We start from the raw sequence: 13,673 nt of genomic DNA on the forward strand, positions 1-13,673 counted from the left end.
CCCCCCAATTCAACGAGCGCCCACTCGGCAATCCTCCAAGGCAAGAAAATAAAGCACCTCAAACACTGTTCCAACATCAAAAAGGTCACTTGATAAATATTAGGTTCACTTCTTCCTTCTCCGAGCGTGAAGGTGGAACATGCGCTCTCTGGCTGCTTCCGTACTGGCCCCAGTGCCCCATCTCCCGCCCTCCTCAGGCTGCTCCACCCGCCAGCGGCAGGTTGTAACTAACAGATCTGTCCACACACCACCACCCCCCCTTGCCGCACAGCCCAGCCCGGGAGGCCCACCCAGACGCATCCGGCATCATTTAACAAACACATCTGAGCACAACAGGTCTTTCGAGCCGGGGAAGGCGGGGGGCGCTAGGGCGAGAAGTTGGGGCAACAGCGAAATAAGTAACAGCAGCACCGACAGAGGTGAATGGTGACAAAGACCGCCGTGATGAACAGGTAGCCTACCAGGGTGAGCTCCACAGCGGAGCGAGTCTCAGGGTCCGAGAACGAGGCCCGGTAGCGGCCTCGAGACATGACGCCCAGCCGCAAGCCGGCAACGCGCACCCCCTGCCGCCAGCAATAGTAGATGCCCCGGTCACTCAGCTGGGTGAAGCGGATGTGGAGGTGGTTGCCGTGGTCGATGAACACCCTCATGGACCTGTTGACGCCCCTCAGGTACTGCGTGCGGTAGAAGTACTCGCGGTCCTTGTCCCAGGCCACGGCGTGCTCCGGCCGCGCCCCGGGACAGGAGATGATGAGTCCGTGGCCCAGCCTCTGCTGGTGGAACTGGATGGGCACCTGAGGCAACCAGGGCCGGCTGCCCACCTTGGACACGTAGCTGAGGATGGCCATCACGCCCTCGCCGACCTTCTTCTTCTCACACGGCACCACGCAGCTCTGAACCAGCAGTTCGGGGCTGTGCTCCCTGGCCTGGGCCCGAAGCTTCCTGGGCACGGCCTGCGAGCCGCAGGACACCACCTCGGGCAGCGTCTTGCGGTAGCGCGGGGAGAGCCCCGGGCTCTGCAGGTAGCACAGGCCGATGCGCCACTGCTCTCCTCGGACCCCGCAGCGGTCGCAAGGGGTCCACTCCCAGAAGGTGGTGAAGATGTGGAGGCTCCCATGGTGGTCGTCGGCAAAGGGCTCCTGGCCCTGGTCCTTGAAGGTGGCCACCATTCCCTCGCCGCTCTGGATGTCCACATCGTAGGCATAAAAGTAGTCCCCCTTGCGGGTGCCACAAAAATACAAGCCCGAGTCCTCGGGCTGGGCCCGGAAAACCAACAGGCTGAACATGCGGATGCTGAAGCGAACCAGCATGTCGCTGCCCACGTGCACCTGGGACTCCTCTGTCAGCACCCGCCCGTCGAAGTCCGTCAGCACTTTGGTGTGGCTGCTACCCAAGTGCTTCTGATAGTACCAGACGACGGCAGACACCTCCTCGGGCTTGCAGTGGCAGGGAAGTTCGAAGCTCATGTCTGCCAGGTAGGCTGCGTTATCAAACATCAGAAAGGCTGGGCAGGGGGTCCTCTGAAAAATGTTCTCCTTCTCCACAATTTCGAAGGCCTGGAGACTCCCCCACACCCACAGGAGCACAGTGGTGTGGGCCAGGTTCATGCCTGCAAGAGGCAATGGTCAGAGGGGGCGGGGCGAAACCAAGGCACTCAAGGCCTCACAGGGCTTCTAGAGATCACTGCCAAGAGCAGGTATCTATAGGAGAAAGGTTTGAGCAGCCAGAAGAGAAGCAAGAATCTGCAGAGGACGCGGCCAAAGGCAAGGCAATTTATTCCCACCTGATGTACAAGATGCCCTTCTCATGCTCCAGATGTGATCTTGAGGGAAAAACCATTCTAGAACCTGGCCCTCTCTCTCCTTTCTAGAACACTGGCACTCACCCAAGAATGGGTCAGGGGAAACCGGAATGAGAAGCAAGGGCACAGGGGCTAGAGCAGGAAAATCTCTGCCTTCCTGCTTCAGGCCCTGCCTGCCTGCTTGGTGGAAAGGTCTTCCCTTTGGTTAATCCAGGAATTGAAGAAGACCCACCTGTCTGCACATCTGGCCGTCTGAAGCCTGGGAGGCTGGCCAGACCAAAGCTGATGGCTTGGGGCTTTCCCAGACACAACCTGCCCAGGAATTCAGCCCCTGAGGAAAATACTACACCTCAATGAGGTAGCATTTGATTATTTGTCAATTAAATATGCATTCATTGATTTGGGGTATTCTTGTTAAGAGCTATGGAGATCAGTATTTGTTTGTCATGGAAGACTGATGATTTTTCTTTTCTATTTTTATTTATTTATTTATTTATGAGTAGAGGCTTTAACTGGTAATAGCCAGCATTTGGTTGGGTACACACTCATCTCTCAGGGCCACGGGCTAGAGGCTTGGCAGACTCTAAGGGTGGGAAGCAAAACTCAGGTTCTTGGGCCCTTGACCATCCTGTTGATCTACACAGTTCAGAATACTGAGCAACCAAGGTGGCTGGAGAAGTGAGGAAGATTCGATTCCTGCATATGTTCTGCCAATTCCAAGTTGAGAAGGGAATTAGGTGTGGGCTTCTCATTACAGTCCTGCAGAGCCCCCAGGACAACAAGCAAAAAATGCCTCCAGTGGCCACTGGGGGCCTCTGAAGGTAAATGGTCCTGTCAATCCACCTGGTACAGCCCTAGCAGCTCTTGCAGGAGCCTCTCCTCCTCCTGGAGCCCACCAGGCTGCTCCTCCAGACCCCGCTCCTTCTGGCTGAGCCCCTCCTTTGTGGGTCTGGGAGCACTCGTGGCCTGCAGCTTCTGAAACAGGCCTCTGCAGCTCTCTCTCTCCGCATGGCTCAGCAGGCTCAGGTTCAGGGTGAAGCGCCCAGTGCTGGCCAAGCTGTGCAGGATCCCTAGCACCACCAACCGGTCGGCTGGCCTCACATGATCCGCCAGTGCCACCAGCAGCTCCCCTAGAAGTCCAAACCCCACGTCCGTCTGGAAGAGGTGACCCAGCTTTGGACCTCCGAGCTGCAGCAGGGCCTGGTAGCGCTCTGGCCCGCTCCGCAAGTACCGCCGCCAATCACGGTAGAACTCTGCAGAGGTCTCAGGCTGGAAAAGTGTTTTCTCCTGCATCACAAGGAAGGGAAGAAAGTCCCGAGCTCTTCCAGCTGCTCTGCGGCAGGAAGAGAGTGACAGCGAGGGGAGCCTGTGGGTTTTCATCTTAGCTCTAGTGTTGCTCTCGGAAGCACTAGGTAGGCTGTGGTCCCTGTGGGCCTGGTTTTCAGATCAGGGAACTGGGAATGGGACAGGGAGGGAGGGCCCCAAGGAACCCAGGCCATGATTTGAGAATCTCAGTTGCACTAGGATTTTCCCACTGATGAATGTGCACATATGTGCACTGCTCTATGAGAGTAGGTCAGGGGATGACTGGAAACCTCAGAAAGAGAGAAAGGAATTCAAGGTGAGTGTTAGAAATCTCGGGGCGCCTGGGTGGCTCAGTCGTTAAGCGTCTGCCTTCGGCTCAGGTCATGATTCCAGGTCCTGGGATCTAGCCCCGCATCAGGCTCCCTGCTCGGCGGGAAGCCTGCTTCTCCCTCTCCCACTCCCCCTGCTTGTGTTCCCTCTCTCGCTGTGTCTCTCTCTGTCAAATAAATAAATAAAATCTTAAAAAAAAAAAAAAAAGAAATCTGACAGGCTGGGTTTCTCTCCCAACGCTGCCACAGTATCATTACACTATATACCATATAACCTGGGGGCAGAGTAACTCAAATCTGATCTGGGAGTGCAAGCCAACGGACTGAGTGAAGAAGACCTGCCTAGGCCACCTTTCTGACTGGTTCTGCCCAGCTTAAATCGCCCTCACCGTCTGCTGGTTGCTTTTCTCTGGGATTGGAGGCAGAAACCTGCCTCTGCCAGGTTAACGTGAGAAAGAAGGAAGAAGTATGTGTCGTAAGAAGACAGGATTGGAGGGGCGCCTGGGTGGCTCAGTCGTTAAGCGTCTGCCTTCGGCTCAGGTCATGATCCCAGGGTCCTGGGATCAAGCCCCACATCAGGCTCCCTGCTCGGCGGGAAGCCTGCTTCTCCCTCTCCCACTCCCCCTGCTTGTGTTCCCTCTCTCCCTGTGTCTCTCTCTGTCAAATAAATAAATAAAATCTTAAAAAAAAAAAAAAAAAGAAGACAGGATTGGAGGTTTAGGGCAGAGAATCCTACTGGGCTGAAGAGGCTGGGCCTCACCTACCTGGGAGATTTCAGTGGTCTCGTCCTGAGCGGTCCCTCTCTGAGTAGTGTGACAGTTCCAGGCCACAGTCCTCTTCCCTCCCATCTTGTCCTTCCGCTCCAGTGGCTTCAGATGTGATGCAAGGACAATACCCCTGTGGGCAAAGGACAGAGATTGGAGGATAGACTTCATGCTATCTGTGGATGTGAGGTGGCTGTACTTTGCATGATAGAGGCGAAACCTACCAGCAAGCCAATATGACAATAATAACAGCAACAATGGCTGACAGCTTTTGAGCACTTCCCATGTGCCAGACACTGTGCTCAAAATCTTACATGTAACAATTTCTTTAATTGTAACAATAGTCACTCTCTTTTACAGATGAGGAATAGAGGTTCAGAGAGGTTAAATAACTTGCATAAGATCACACAGGTAGCAGAAGGTAGGGCCAGGACTGAGCCCAGAATTGTCTGACTTCAAAGCACATGCTCTTATCCACTATAGTCCACCGTAACAGGAGGGTCTGAGAAAAATTGCATTAAGCTGAAAAAAAGAAAGAAATTGCATTAAGCCAACCTGAACTCCTCGTAGGAAGCCACCCTCTGCTCCACGGCCCGTAACTTGGCAGCATTCTCCCGTCTGTATTTTTCATCAGCACTGAGTGCAGCCTGCAGCTCTTTCTCCAAAGCCTTGAAGTCAATGATGTCATTCCTTTCCATGGTCTGTTTCTAGGAAGGCAAAGGGAATGGACGTCAGTGGAGGATCAATATCAGGGAGGAGGATGTGTCTGCCTTCTTTGCCAGCCTACAAAACGACCCCAAAGCGCTCTGGATATCTTTCTACTTATCTTGGAGGGTGTTACAACAATCTAGTTCTCTATAGAGGGGAGCTGAGTTGCACAGTGAGGACTTGCTTAAGACTTGTCAGTGAAAATAGAACACAGAGTCTGACTTTCAGTTTGGAGCCCTGTCTTTTTTTTTTTTTATGTTATGTTAATCACCATACATTATATCATTAGTTTTTGATGTAGTGTTCCATGATTCATTGTTTGCATATAACACCCAGTGCTCCATGCAAAATGTGCCCTCTTTAATACCCATCACCATGGAGCCCTGTCTTAATTTTGTTCTCTACCTCTAAAAGTATTTTAATTCTGGTGCTTCTGCTGAGGAGACATTTGGATCTCAGAATTCAGTCCCTTCACTCTTTCATATGGGTTCACTCTATAGCAAGTGACAGAGGACCTCCCACAAAAGCAGAGCTGTTGTTAACTATACTCCTGAGTCCAGGAATAAAATTTCACCCATCATTCAGTGTTTTCAATGGGAAATGATACTTTTCACCCAAACCAGATGCAATGACTGAGTAGGAAATCAAGCAGAAGTGGCAGAGGAAGGGGTTCGGGGATCTCTGTTCCCAAATCCCTCCGTCCAGACCAGGGCTGGAGCACAGGTCTGTAGGTACTTGAGCAACCTCTTTAGCTCTGCCGCTGTACTTCTGCAGCCTCTGCGGATGTGAGGCTGATTGATCCATTCTACCGGGAAATCATCTATATGGGTTCTAGTAGTGGTTCTGGCATTTACTTGCTGTGAGACCTCTCTGAACCTCAGACTTGTGGTGCGTTGAGCTAGGTTCTGTGGCGATGTCATCATCAACAGCCCTAGAGCAGGGAAGCAGGAGGTCTGCGACCAACCCCACAGCCCTTTCCCTCCACCCCAGCGTGGGTAAACCGAACACCGAGAAAGGGGCGGGGCGGGGCAGGAACTGAACTCAGGTGTCCCGGCTCCTGTCCAGTTCTGTACCCTCCCCAGTCATTGAAGAGAGAGAACAACTAACCCTTCCGCTCCCCAGCCCTTCACCCCAGGACCTCAGGCCTAGGTTTCCTTGCTTTCTTTGGGAATACCCAGATATGCCGGAACCGCACAGCTCACCGTAAAGCAGCTGTGGTTGCTCAGCAACTGCTCCAACAGCCTGACCACGTGATCGTCCAGAAGGCCCCCCCCCTTTCAGGGTGGCTCCGAGGCGCCTGACCAGATTCATGCCTCCTCCGGCCTTAGTCTCTTTGGAGCAGCCCACGCCTTGGTTTGGGGGCTCTCGACTCCACGTCGCTGGTTCCTGGGTCCGCGGCCGGCATTCCTCCCAGCCGGTCCTCAGGCAGAGGGCCGTCCTCGGGGCAGAAACGCGACGGCGGCGTCGGCGGGGTCCTTCCGGACGGCGGGCGCAGCGGAGCGGCGGCGTGGGGCGGAAGCGCGGTCTCGGGCGGCGGACTTGGAGCTTCAGGCTGAGCGGGCGGCAGGTGAGCTGGCGCGGGTCAACGGCAGGAGAAAGTTGCTGGGATGGGAAATTAAATAATGTCAGATCTGGAAGAGACGTTGTAGGTTTTCTGCCCCCTTTCACTTTACAGATGGGTAAACTGAAGCGTGGAGCGGGAAAGGGAATGAAAGACACCCCCCACACAGCACATACCTCGATTCCGGGGTTCCCTCAGTGTCGACCATCCGTAAAATCCCTTCCCTGGGCAAGGGTCGTTGTCTTACTCCCTCTTCCATCTGTGCCTTCTTCATCCCTTCTCTACCAAGCTCCCTCCGTCCTTATTCTGTATTCGTTTGGGAGCCTGCGTTATAGCGGGAAGCTACAATGAGGTTTGGCCACTAGTTTTGTGCAACTGTGGGCAAGTCTTCTACCTTCTCTGTGCCTTGTAGGAGTTATTCTGTCATCATTCAACAAATACTTATCGAGGTCTTGTTTTGTGCCGGCACAGTTCTAAGTGGGGAAAAAAAAAGTATTTGCTTAAATTGTAGGTGGGGAGATGATAGTGAAAGTGACGTGAATAGATATATATGAGCTAGGGGCTAGTACTACTACCAATAAAATAATAATAAAACAGTGAAAGTAGGGATTGGAGAGTGTGTGTAGGGAGGACTGTTTTAGAGTGACATTTTCAGAGGTGACATTTTAGTAGGGACCTGAGTGAAATGAAGGAACAAGGTATAAATATCCAAGGGAAGAGCATTTCGGAAGAGAATTTCAAGTGTAAAGGCCCTGGAGCAGAAATGAGCTTGATTTGTTCCACGAGCAGCCTTTTATAAAAATGTGTGCAGGCACTTCATGGATCTTGGGAGAATGAAATGAGCACAGATGTGATAGCTCTTGGGAAATAAAAAGAATCTCTATGCATATGAAAGTTTCCATTGTAATTTACATTTAATTACAAGTCCCTGGAGCTAGTCCTTTACTTGAGATAAATACCACTATCTCAAAATAAGATATTCCATTCCGTTCACATTGCGTTCCTGCTTATGCAAGGTGCTATGTTGGGCATTGGCAGGAAGGCACAAGGAACATAGGGTTCCTGTGTTCAAGAAGAGCCAAAAAATAATGCTTGCTGACATTTATTGAGCCGGGGACTTTGATAAATTGTTTACACAGACTATTTTGTTTAAATCTCATAACTTCACGCAATGGGGATTACTCACTCCATTTTCCAGTTGAGGAAATAGATTTGGAGAAGTGAAGTAACTAACCTGAAAGTACCTAGTTAGTAAGTGACAAAGTTAGGATTCAAATGTAGGCCTTTCAACCCCAGCGCCCTAACCCTTACACCACCTCTGGTTTGTTATTACTTATAAACTGTAGGGTTGTTGGGGAGGTTAATTAGTAGTTAACTGCCATTCAAGGCAGAGTTAAATGCTGATTAAGGTACAAAAGGCTATAGCAGTGTAGGGGAGTGAGAAATTGAGGATCTAGAAAAGCTTGAAGGAGGTGGCATTTGAATTGTTACTTTGAAGGGAATTTCAGTAATTGGAGAAAACCACGGAATACTTATTAGTTACAAAGAGAAAACAAGAACTTTACATTGGAAAAGCCTGGCAGACACCACCATCATCAAGTAATTAAATGAACATCATAACTAATGGGACAGATTAAAATCTTGTACCACCTGATAGGAGATGCACTGAAAAGAACACCACATTGCTTCTGAGATATTCCTGCTAAAAATGCAAAACCTGACTCCAATCGTGAGGAAACATCAGATGTACCCAAATTAAGGGACATTATACAAAAACCAGTCGCCTGTAATCTTCAAAAGCACCAGGTTGTAAAAGTCAAGGAGAGACTGAGGAGCTGTTCCTGAGTGCAGGAGACTAGACACATGACCATTAAATGCAAACATGTGATCCTGGATTGAATCCTTTGCTGTGCAGGACATTATTAGAACAGTTTGTTCCAGGGGCCCTTGGGTGGCTCTGTCGGTTAAGTGTCCAACTCTTGATCTCAGCTCAGGTCTTGATCTCAGGGTCATGAGTTCAAGCCTGGCGTTGAGCTCCACGCTGGGCGTGCAGAACCTACTTAAAAAAAAAAAAAAAAAGTACAGTTTGTTCTAATAATGGAGGTCTGTGGATTAGGTGGTAGTAATGTCTCACTATTAATTTTCTGATTTTGACTGTCATATTGTGGTTATGTGGGAAAATGTCCTTGTTTGTAGGAATCACACACACTAAAGCAGGGGTTGGCAAACTTTCTATCAAGGGCCAAATAGTAAATATTTTAGGCTTTGTGGGCCATATAGTCTCAGTTAGAACTACTCAACTTTGCTGTTACAGTGTGAAAGCAGCCACAGACATTATAAATGTATGAGCCTGGCTGTGTTCCAATAAAGCTGTTTTTATAGACATTGAAATTTGAATTTTATATAATTTGCACATATCATGAAATATTCTTTTGATATTTTTCAACTATTTAAAAATGTAAAAGACATTTCTAGCTTGGGGGCTGTATGAAAACAGGCAACAGGCCAGGTTGGCCCCAGGCCATAGTTTGCCAACTCCTGCATTCAGGTATTAGGAGGTGATGAAGCACTGTGTCAGCAACTTATCCTCAAGTAATTTAGGAAAAAGAAAAATACTTGTGCTACTTTGCAACTTTCTGGTATTTTAAGTTAAAATTTTTTTAGTATAGTAAGAGTGGGAGAAGAGAACGTAAACAGTGAGGAGGAGCAGTCAGTAGGTTGGTCTAACTGGAGAGGAGATGTGTTGAAGGGATATGGTCAACCATAAGGTTAGAAATGTGGGGCGGTGTTGTGGAGGCCTTGGTTACCTCGCTAGAATCTAACGCCTCTTTTCCTTGAATTTTAGCATCATGGATACTGACTTGTATGATGAGTTTGGGAATTATATTGGACCAGAGCTTGATTCTGATGAAGATGATGATGAATTGGGCAGAGAGACCAAAGATCTTGATGAGGTAAAACAAAGATATTGCTGTTTTCATCTCTCTCTTTAAAAAAAAATGGGGGGGGCAGTGAATCCTCTGTGCTCCCATAATATTCTGTGTACATCTCTCACATTGCACCTTTTAAATATATGACTTGTTGGGGTCTTATGCTGCCCTTAAGAAAGCTTAGCTACGGGGGTGCCTGGGTGGCTCAGATGGTTAAGCGTCTGCCTTCGGCTCAGGTCATGATCCCGGGGTCCTGGGATCGAGTCCCACATCGGGCTTTCCGCTCAGCGGGGAGCCTACTTCTCCCTCTGCCTCTCTCTCTCTGTCTCTTATGAATAAATAGATAAAATCTTAAAAAAAAAAAAAAAAAAGAAAGCTTAGCTACAGAAGTTCCAAAAGGGGATATAAGGTAGTTTCATGGGTGGTTGTGGTTTTATAATACGAGCTCTGGTTTATCTGGTAGTAGCTCTCCTTCCATTTACCTGAAGTTCCTTTTGACAGTTATGAGTAATAGGAACTTAGAAAAGGTGGTCAGTTTTTCCAGGTGCAGCTGCACTGCAACTCCCTCATAAGCTTGGGTTTTGAAAGGTGAATAAAAGCAATAGAAAGGGAAGATACAGGGGCGCCTGGGTGGCTCAGTCACCTAAACGTTTACCTTCGGCTCAGGTCATGATCCCGGGGTCCTGGGATGGAGCCCCATGTCGGGCTCCCTGCTCAGCGGGGAGTCTGCTTCTCCCTCTGCGCCCCCCCCCACTTACGCTCACACTCTCTCTCTAATAAAAAAAGGAGGGGTACAGAATCTTATGACTCCCTTCAGGAGAGCTATGGAGGATGGGTCCAGAGGGGTCTGAGGCTTGCAAAAGACATCAAAGGTGGCTTTCATGTGTTAGCAATGTCCAGAACAAGATGCACAAGAGTTAGATGGGCCCACTGCTTATCAGTGGAGGTGTGATATTAACAGGACGGCAGGAAAGCAGAACAGTCCGTCTGCTCCATTAGGGAAAATGTCCTTCAAATTAGAAAAAATAGAATAAACACTGGAAGAAGAAAATTGAAGCCTTCTAGGTGAGGTGAAAAGAGAGCATCTTGCAGTTTTAGGTGTGTTCAAGTCTTCAGGTTCAGATGAATTATATCCTGGGTCGGTGTGGTGGGGGAGACCTGGCAGAGTGAAGCCGAGAGAGCCATTGTGGCCATCTTTAATGAACTGGGGAATGGCTGTGGTGCTAGCAAGTGAATCAGGCAACTTTTCTACTTTTCAGAGATGAAGGTAATGGCACTACATTTCAGAAACTACCGACTAGTATGTGTGGATGTAAAAATGATGGAATTTTAAAACAAGTGATTGTTAAACTCTTAGGAAGCTCATGTGAGTTTTATAAAAATGATTTTCTCGGGGCGCCTGGGTGGCTCAGTCGTTAAGCGTCTGCCTTCGGCTCAGGTCATGGTCCCAGGGTCCTGGGATCAAGCCCCACATCGGGCTCCCTGCTCGGCAGGAAGCCTGCTTCTCCCTCTCCCACTCCCGCTGCTTGTGTTCCCTCTCTCGGTGTATCTCTCTCTGTCAAATAAATAAAATCTTTAAAAAAAAAAAAAATGATTTTCTCGATATGATTACTAGATTGAGTTATAGGTTGGGTATGCTGTGGATATTATGTATCTTGATTTGAATAAGGCATTTGAAGTTTTTAATTTTTTTTATAAACCAGGTTTTTCTTTTTAAAAATACTTTAAAGTAGTTTTCATTTTATAAGCAATTTGTGAATACATTCTCATGCAGATCAAATAGAAAGTCTTCTTGGTCTTTATTCCATTTCACTTTTCGTAAGGTAATCATTGTAACTCATGATGTCCCTGTGGAAAGAATAGGGGTTGGGTCATAATAAAGTTAGGAGAGGTCACAGCTGATAGAACAGTGAGACCCAAAGAGTGTTGATTAATGGATCACCACCAGAGGTGACATGCCCCAGGCATCCATGCTTGGTCCCATTCTTTTCAACCTTTTTGTTGTTGTTTATTTATTTTTTTTTTTAAGATTTTGTTTATTTATTTGACAGAGACAAAGTGAGAGAAGGAACACAAGCAGGGGGAGTGGGAGAGGGAGAAGCAGGCTTCCTGCTGAGCAGGGAGCCCGATGCAGGGCTCGATCCCAGCCACCCTGGGATCACGACCTGAGCCGAAGGCAGACGCTTGACTACTGAGCCACCCAGGCGCCCCTCTTTTCAACCTTTTTATCGATGGTGTAGGTGAAGATAGAGAAGGGAAGTTTATAAAATTCACACATGACATAAGCTAACACACTGGATAAGGGATTCTAAATTCAGAGTGATCTCAACATACTTGAATTTCAGGCTAAGTAAATAAATTCATTCATTCATTAAGTATTTGTAATCACTTGTATTTGTAATCACTTACTATTTCCAAGGAATCATGATATGGAGAGAGCCAAGGCACTATCTCTGCCCTCCAGGAACCTACTGCTCACCAGGGGAGATGAAGTACAAAAAAATATTTATAGTATGAAGCAGGGAAGGACAAGTACCATTTAGATTATTTTATCATCTTATTTTTATGTTTTTCTTCAAGATTTTATTTTTAAGTAATCTCCACACCCAGCGTGGGACTCACACTCACAATCCGGAGTCAAGAGTTGTGTGCTCCACCAACCCAACCAGTCAGGTGCCCCATTCAGATCATTTCAACTTAGTAATACAGTAATAGTTAATAAGGGGGGATCATTTCTGGCTGGGATGACTGAGAAGGGTATCTGAGGAAGTGACATTCATAGTGGAGCCGAAGACTGACTAGGCATCTGTAGGGATAGGAAGTGGAGTGATTAATGGTTGCCTTCGTTTTGGGGCATGGAATTGGGGAGTGATGGCCAAAGGGTACAGGGTTTCTTTTTGGGGTGACAGTCTGACATCGTTTGTGGTGATGGTTGCACAGCTCTGAATATACTAAAAACCACTGGATTGTGCATTGAAAATGGGTGAATTGTGTGAAGTGTGAATTCTGTTTCACTAAAGCTGTTAGAAATCCTTTAAAGCAAAAGGACCACCTAGGCCCTGTGTGAACATTTTCACCTCAGTACCGAGTGTTGAGTTCATCCCACTCTGGTTCATGCTCCTCGGTATTGTTGCTTGTGCAGGGCTCTGCTCTTGTTTCATTAACTTACTAATTCCTTTGTATCTCTTCCTCATGCTATTACTGTAGTAATTGTAGCATGTGCGTGTGAATTTTTGTATGAGCTACAAAATGTGAATGGTTGCATTATTAATGTAAATACTGTAAGTGGTAGTGGCTTGTCTGCATCTTTCTGCTTCTCACTTTTGCCACCCAGCATTGTGGTAAGTGTTGTGGTTTAGGATCCATCTCTGGTGCTGTGTGTCTGTCTGGTCTGGCTTTGGACTGCTGCTCAGTAATCCCTGGTGTGCATTACTTTCTTATCAATGGGCACCAGGGTGACCTGCCACTAGCCTCCCCTCATACAAATAACGCTGTAGTGGATATTTGCAGATATGTCCCTCCCGCACCATGTGAAAATGTCTTTGAGTTACATTCCCAAAAGCAGAGTTGCTGATCACGGGATCATGTACATACTGAATGTGTTTATACTTAGTTAAGGGGTTTTTACTAAGTGCAATCAGATTGTTCCTCCACTTACCAGCACTAGTCCATACTCCTCCCAGCAGAGTGAGAGTTCTTGTGGCCTCCCAGTCCACATGGAAGATTTGCATGCACAGATTTTTTTTTTATTCTTATGTTAATCCCCATACATTACATCATTAGTTTTAGATGAAGATTTTTTTATTTTTTTATGTTTACCTTTTTTTAAGATTTTATTTATTTGAGAGAGAGAGCATGAGCGGCGGGGAGAGGGAGAAGCAGGCTCGGATGTGGGACTCAGTCCCAGGACCCTGGGATCACAACCCGAGCCAAAGGCAGACACTTAGCCAACTGAGCCACCCAGGCGCCCAGCACAGATTTTTTTAAAAACATTGCTTTTATTGTTTTTTAAAGATTTTATAAAAACATTGTTTTCAAAGATTTTATTTATTTGAGAGAGAGCAAAAGCAAGAGAGATCACAGAGGAAGAGGGAGAAGCAGACTCACCGCCAAGCAGAGAGCCCGATGCAGGGCCCCGATCCCAGGGCCCTGAGATCATGACCTGAGCCAAAGGCAGATGCCCAACCAACTAAGCCACCCAGGTGCCCTTAAAAACATTTTTTATTGAAGTATATAATAGTAAAGAGATGTGTAGGATTTTGATAATGGAGACAG

The 13,673-nt window shown here is 47.8% G+C and overlaps 3 protein-coding genes across 6 annotated transcripts in view; 1 reads left to right on the forward strand and 2 right to left on the reverse strand.

Moving 5' to 3' along the window:
* Positions 1-68: 68 nt before the first annotated feature.
* Positions 69-1,607, reverse strand: FAM187A (family with sequence similarity 187 member A). The gene has a single exon (XM_006735861.3). It carries the CDS (start codon positions 1,605-1,607, stop codon positions 366-368), a length of 1,242 nt encoding a protein of 413 aa, XP_006735924.2. The 3' UTR covers positions 69-365.
* On the reverse strand, positions 1,489-6,245 carry DNAAF19 (dynein axonemal assembly factor 19). Of its 4 annotated transcripts, none has more exons than XM_081804862.1 (4): positions 6,015-6,146; positions 4,755-4,906; positions 4,200-4,332; positions 1,489-1,609 (listed from the first exon to the last, which is right to left on the reverse strand). In XM_081804862.1, exons 2-4 carry the CDS (start codon positions 4,895-4,897, stop codon positions 1,604-1,606), a joined length of 282 nt encoding a protein of 93 aa, XP_081660988.1. In that variant the 5' UTR covers positions 4,898-4,906; positions 6,015-6,146; the 3' UTR covers positions 1,489-1,603. The 4 variants fall into 4 exon arrangements, with proteins under 4 accessions (XP_081660988.1, XP_030886612.1, XP_006735923.1 ...); XM_031030752.2 differs by lacking the exon at positions 1,489-1,609 and adding an exon at positions 1,759-3,088 and having other exon boundaries at positions 6,110-6,245; XM_006735860.3 differs by lacking the exon at positions 1,489-1,609 and adding an exon at positions 1,759-3,088.
* An 89-nt stretch (positions 6,246-6,334) lies between these two features.
* EFTUD2 (elongation factor Tu GTP binding domain containing 2) overlaps positions 6,335-13,673 on the forward strand; it is a 41,695-nt gene continuing 34,356 nt past the window's right edge. Inside the window, exons 1-2 of the mRNA XM_081804856.1 lie at positions 6,335-6,474; positions 9,314-9,422. Of these exons, the coding sequence (XP_081660982.1) occupies positions 9,318-9,422 (105 nt within the window). The 5' untranslated portion in view covers positions 6,335-6,474; positions 9,314-9,317. The remainder of the gene's footprint in view (positions 6,475-9,313; positions 9,423-13,673) is intronic.

This window comes from Leptonychotes weddellii, chromosome 15 (genome assembly GCF_054177405.1).
Source record: "Leptonychotes weddellii isolate Sample4059 chromosome 15, ASM5417740v2, whole genome shotgun sequence".
In the NCBI taxonomy this organism is placed as follows: domain Eukaryota; kingdom Metazoa; phylum Chordata; class Mammalia; order Carnivora; family Phocidae; genus Leptonychotes; species Leptonychotes weddellii.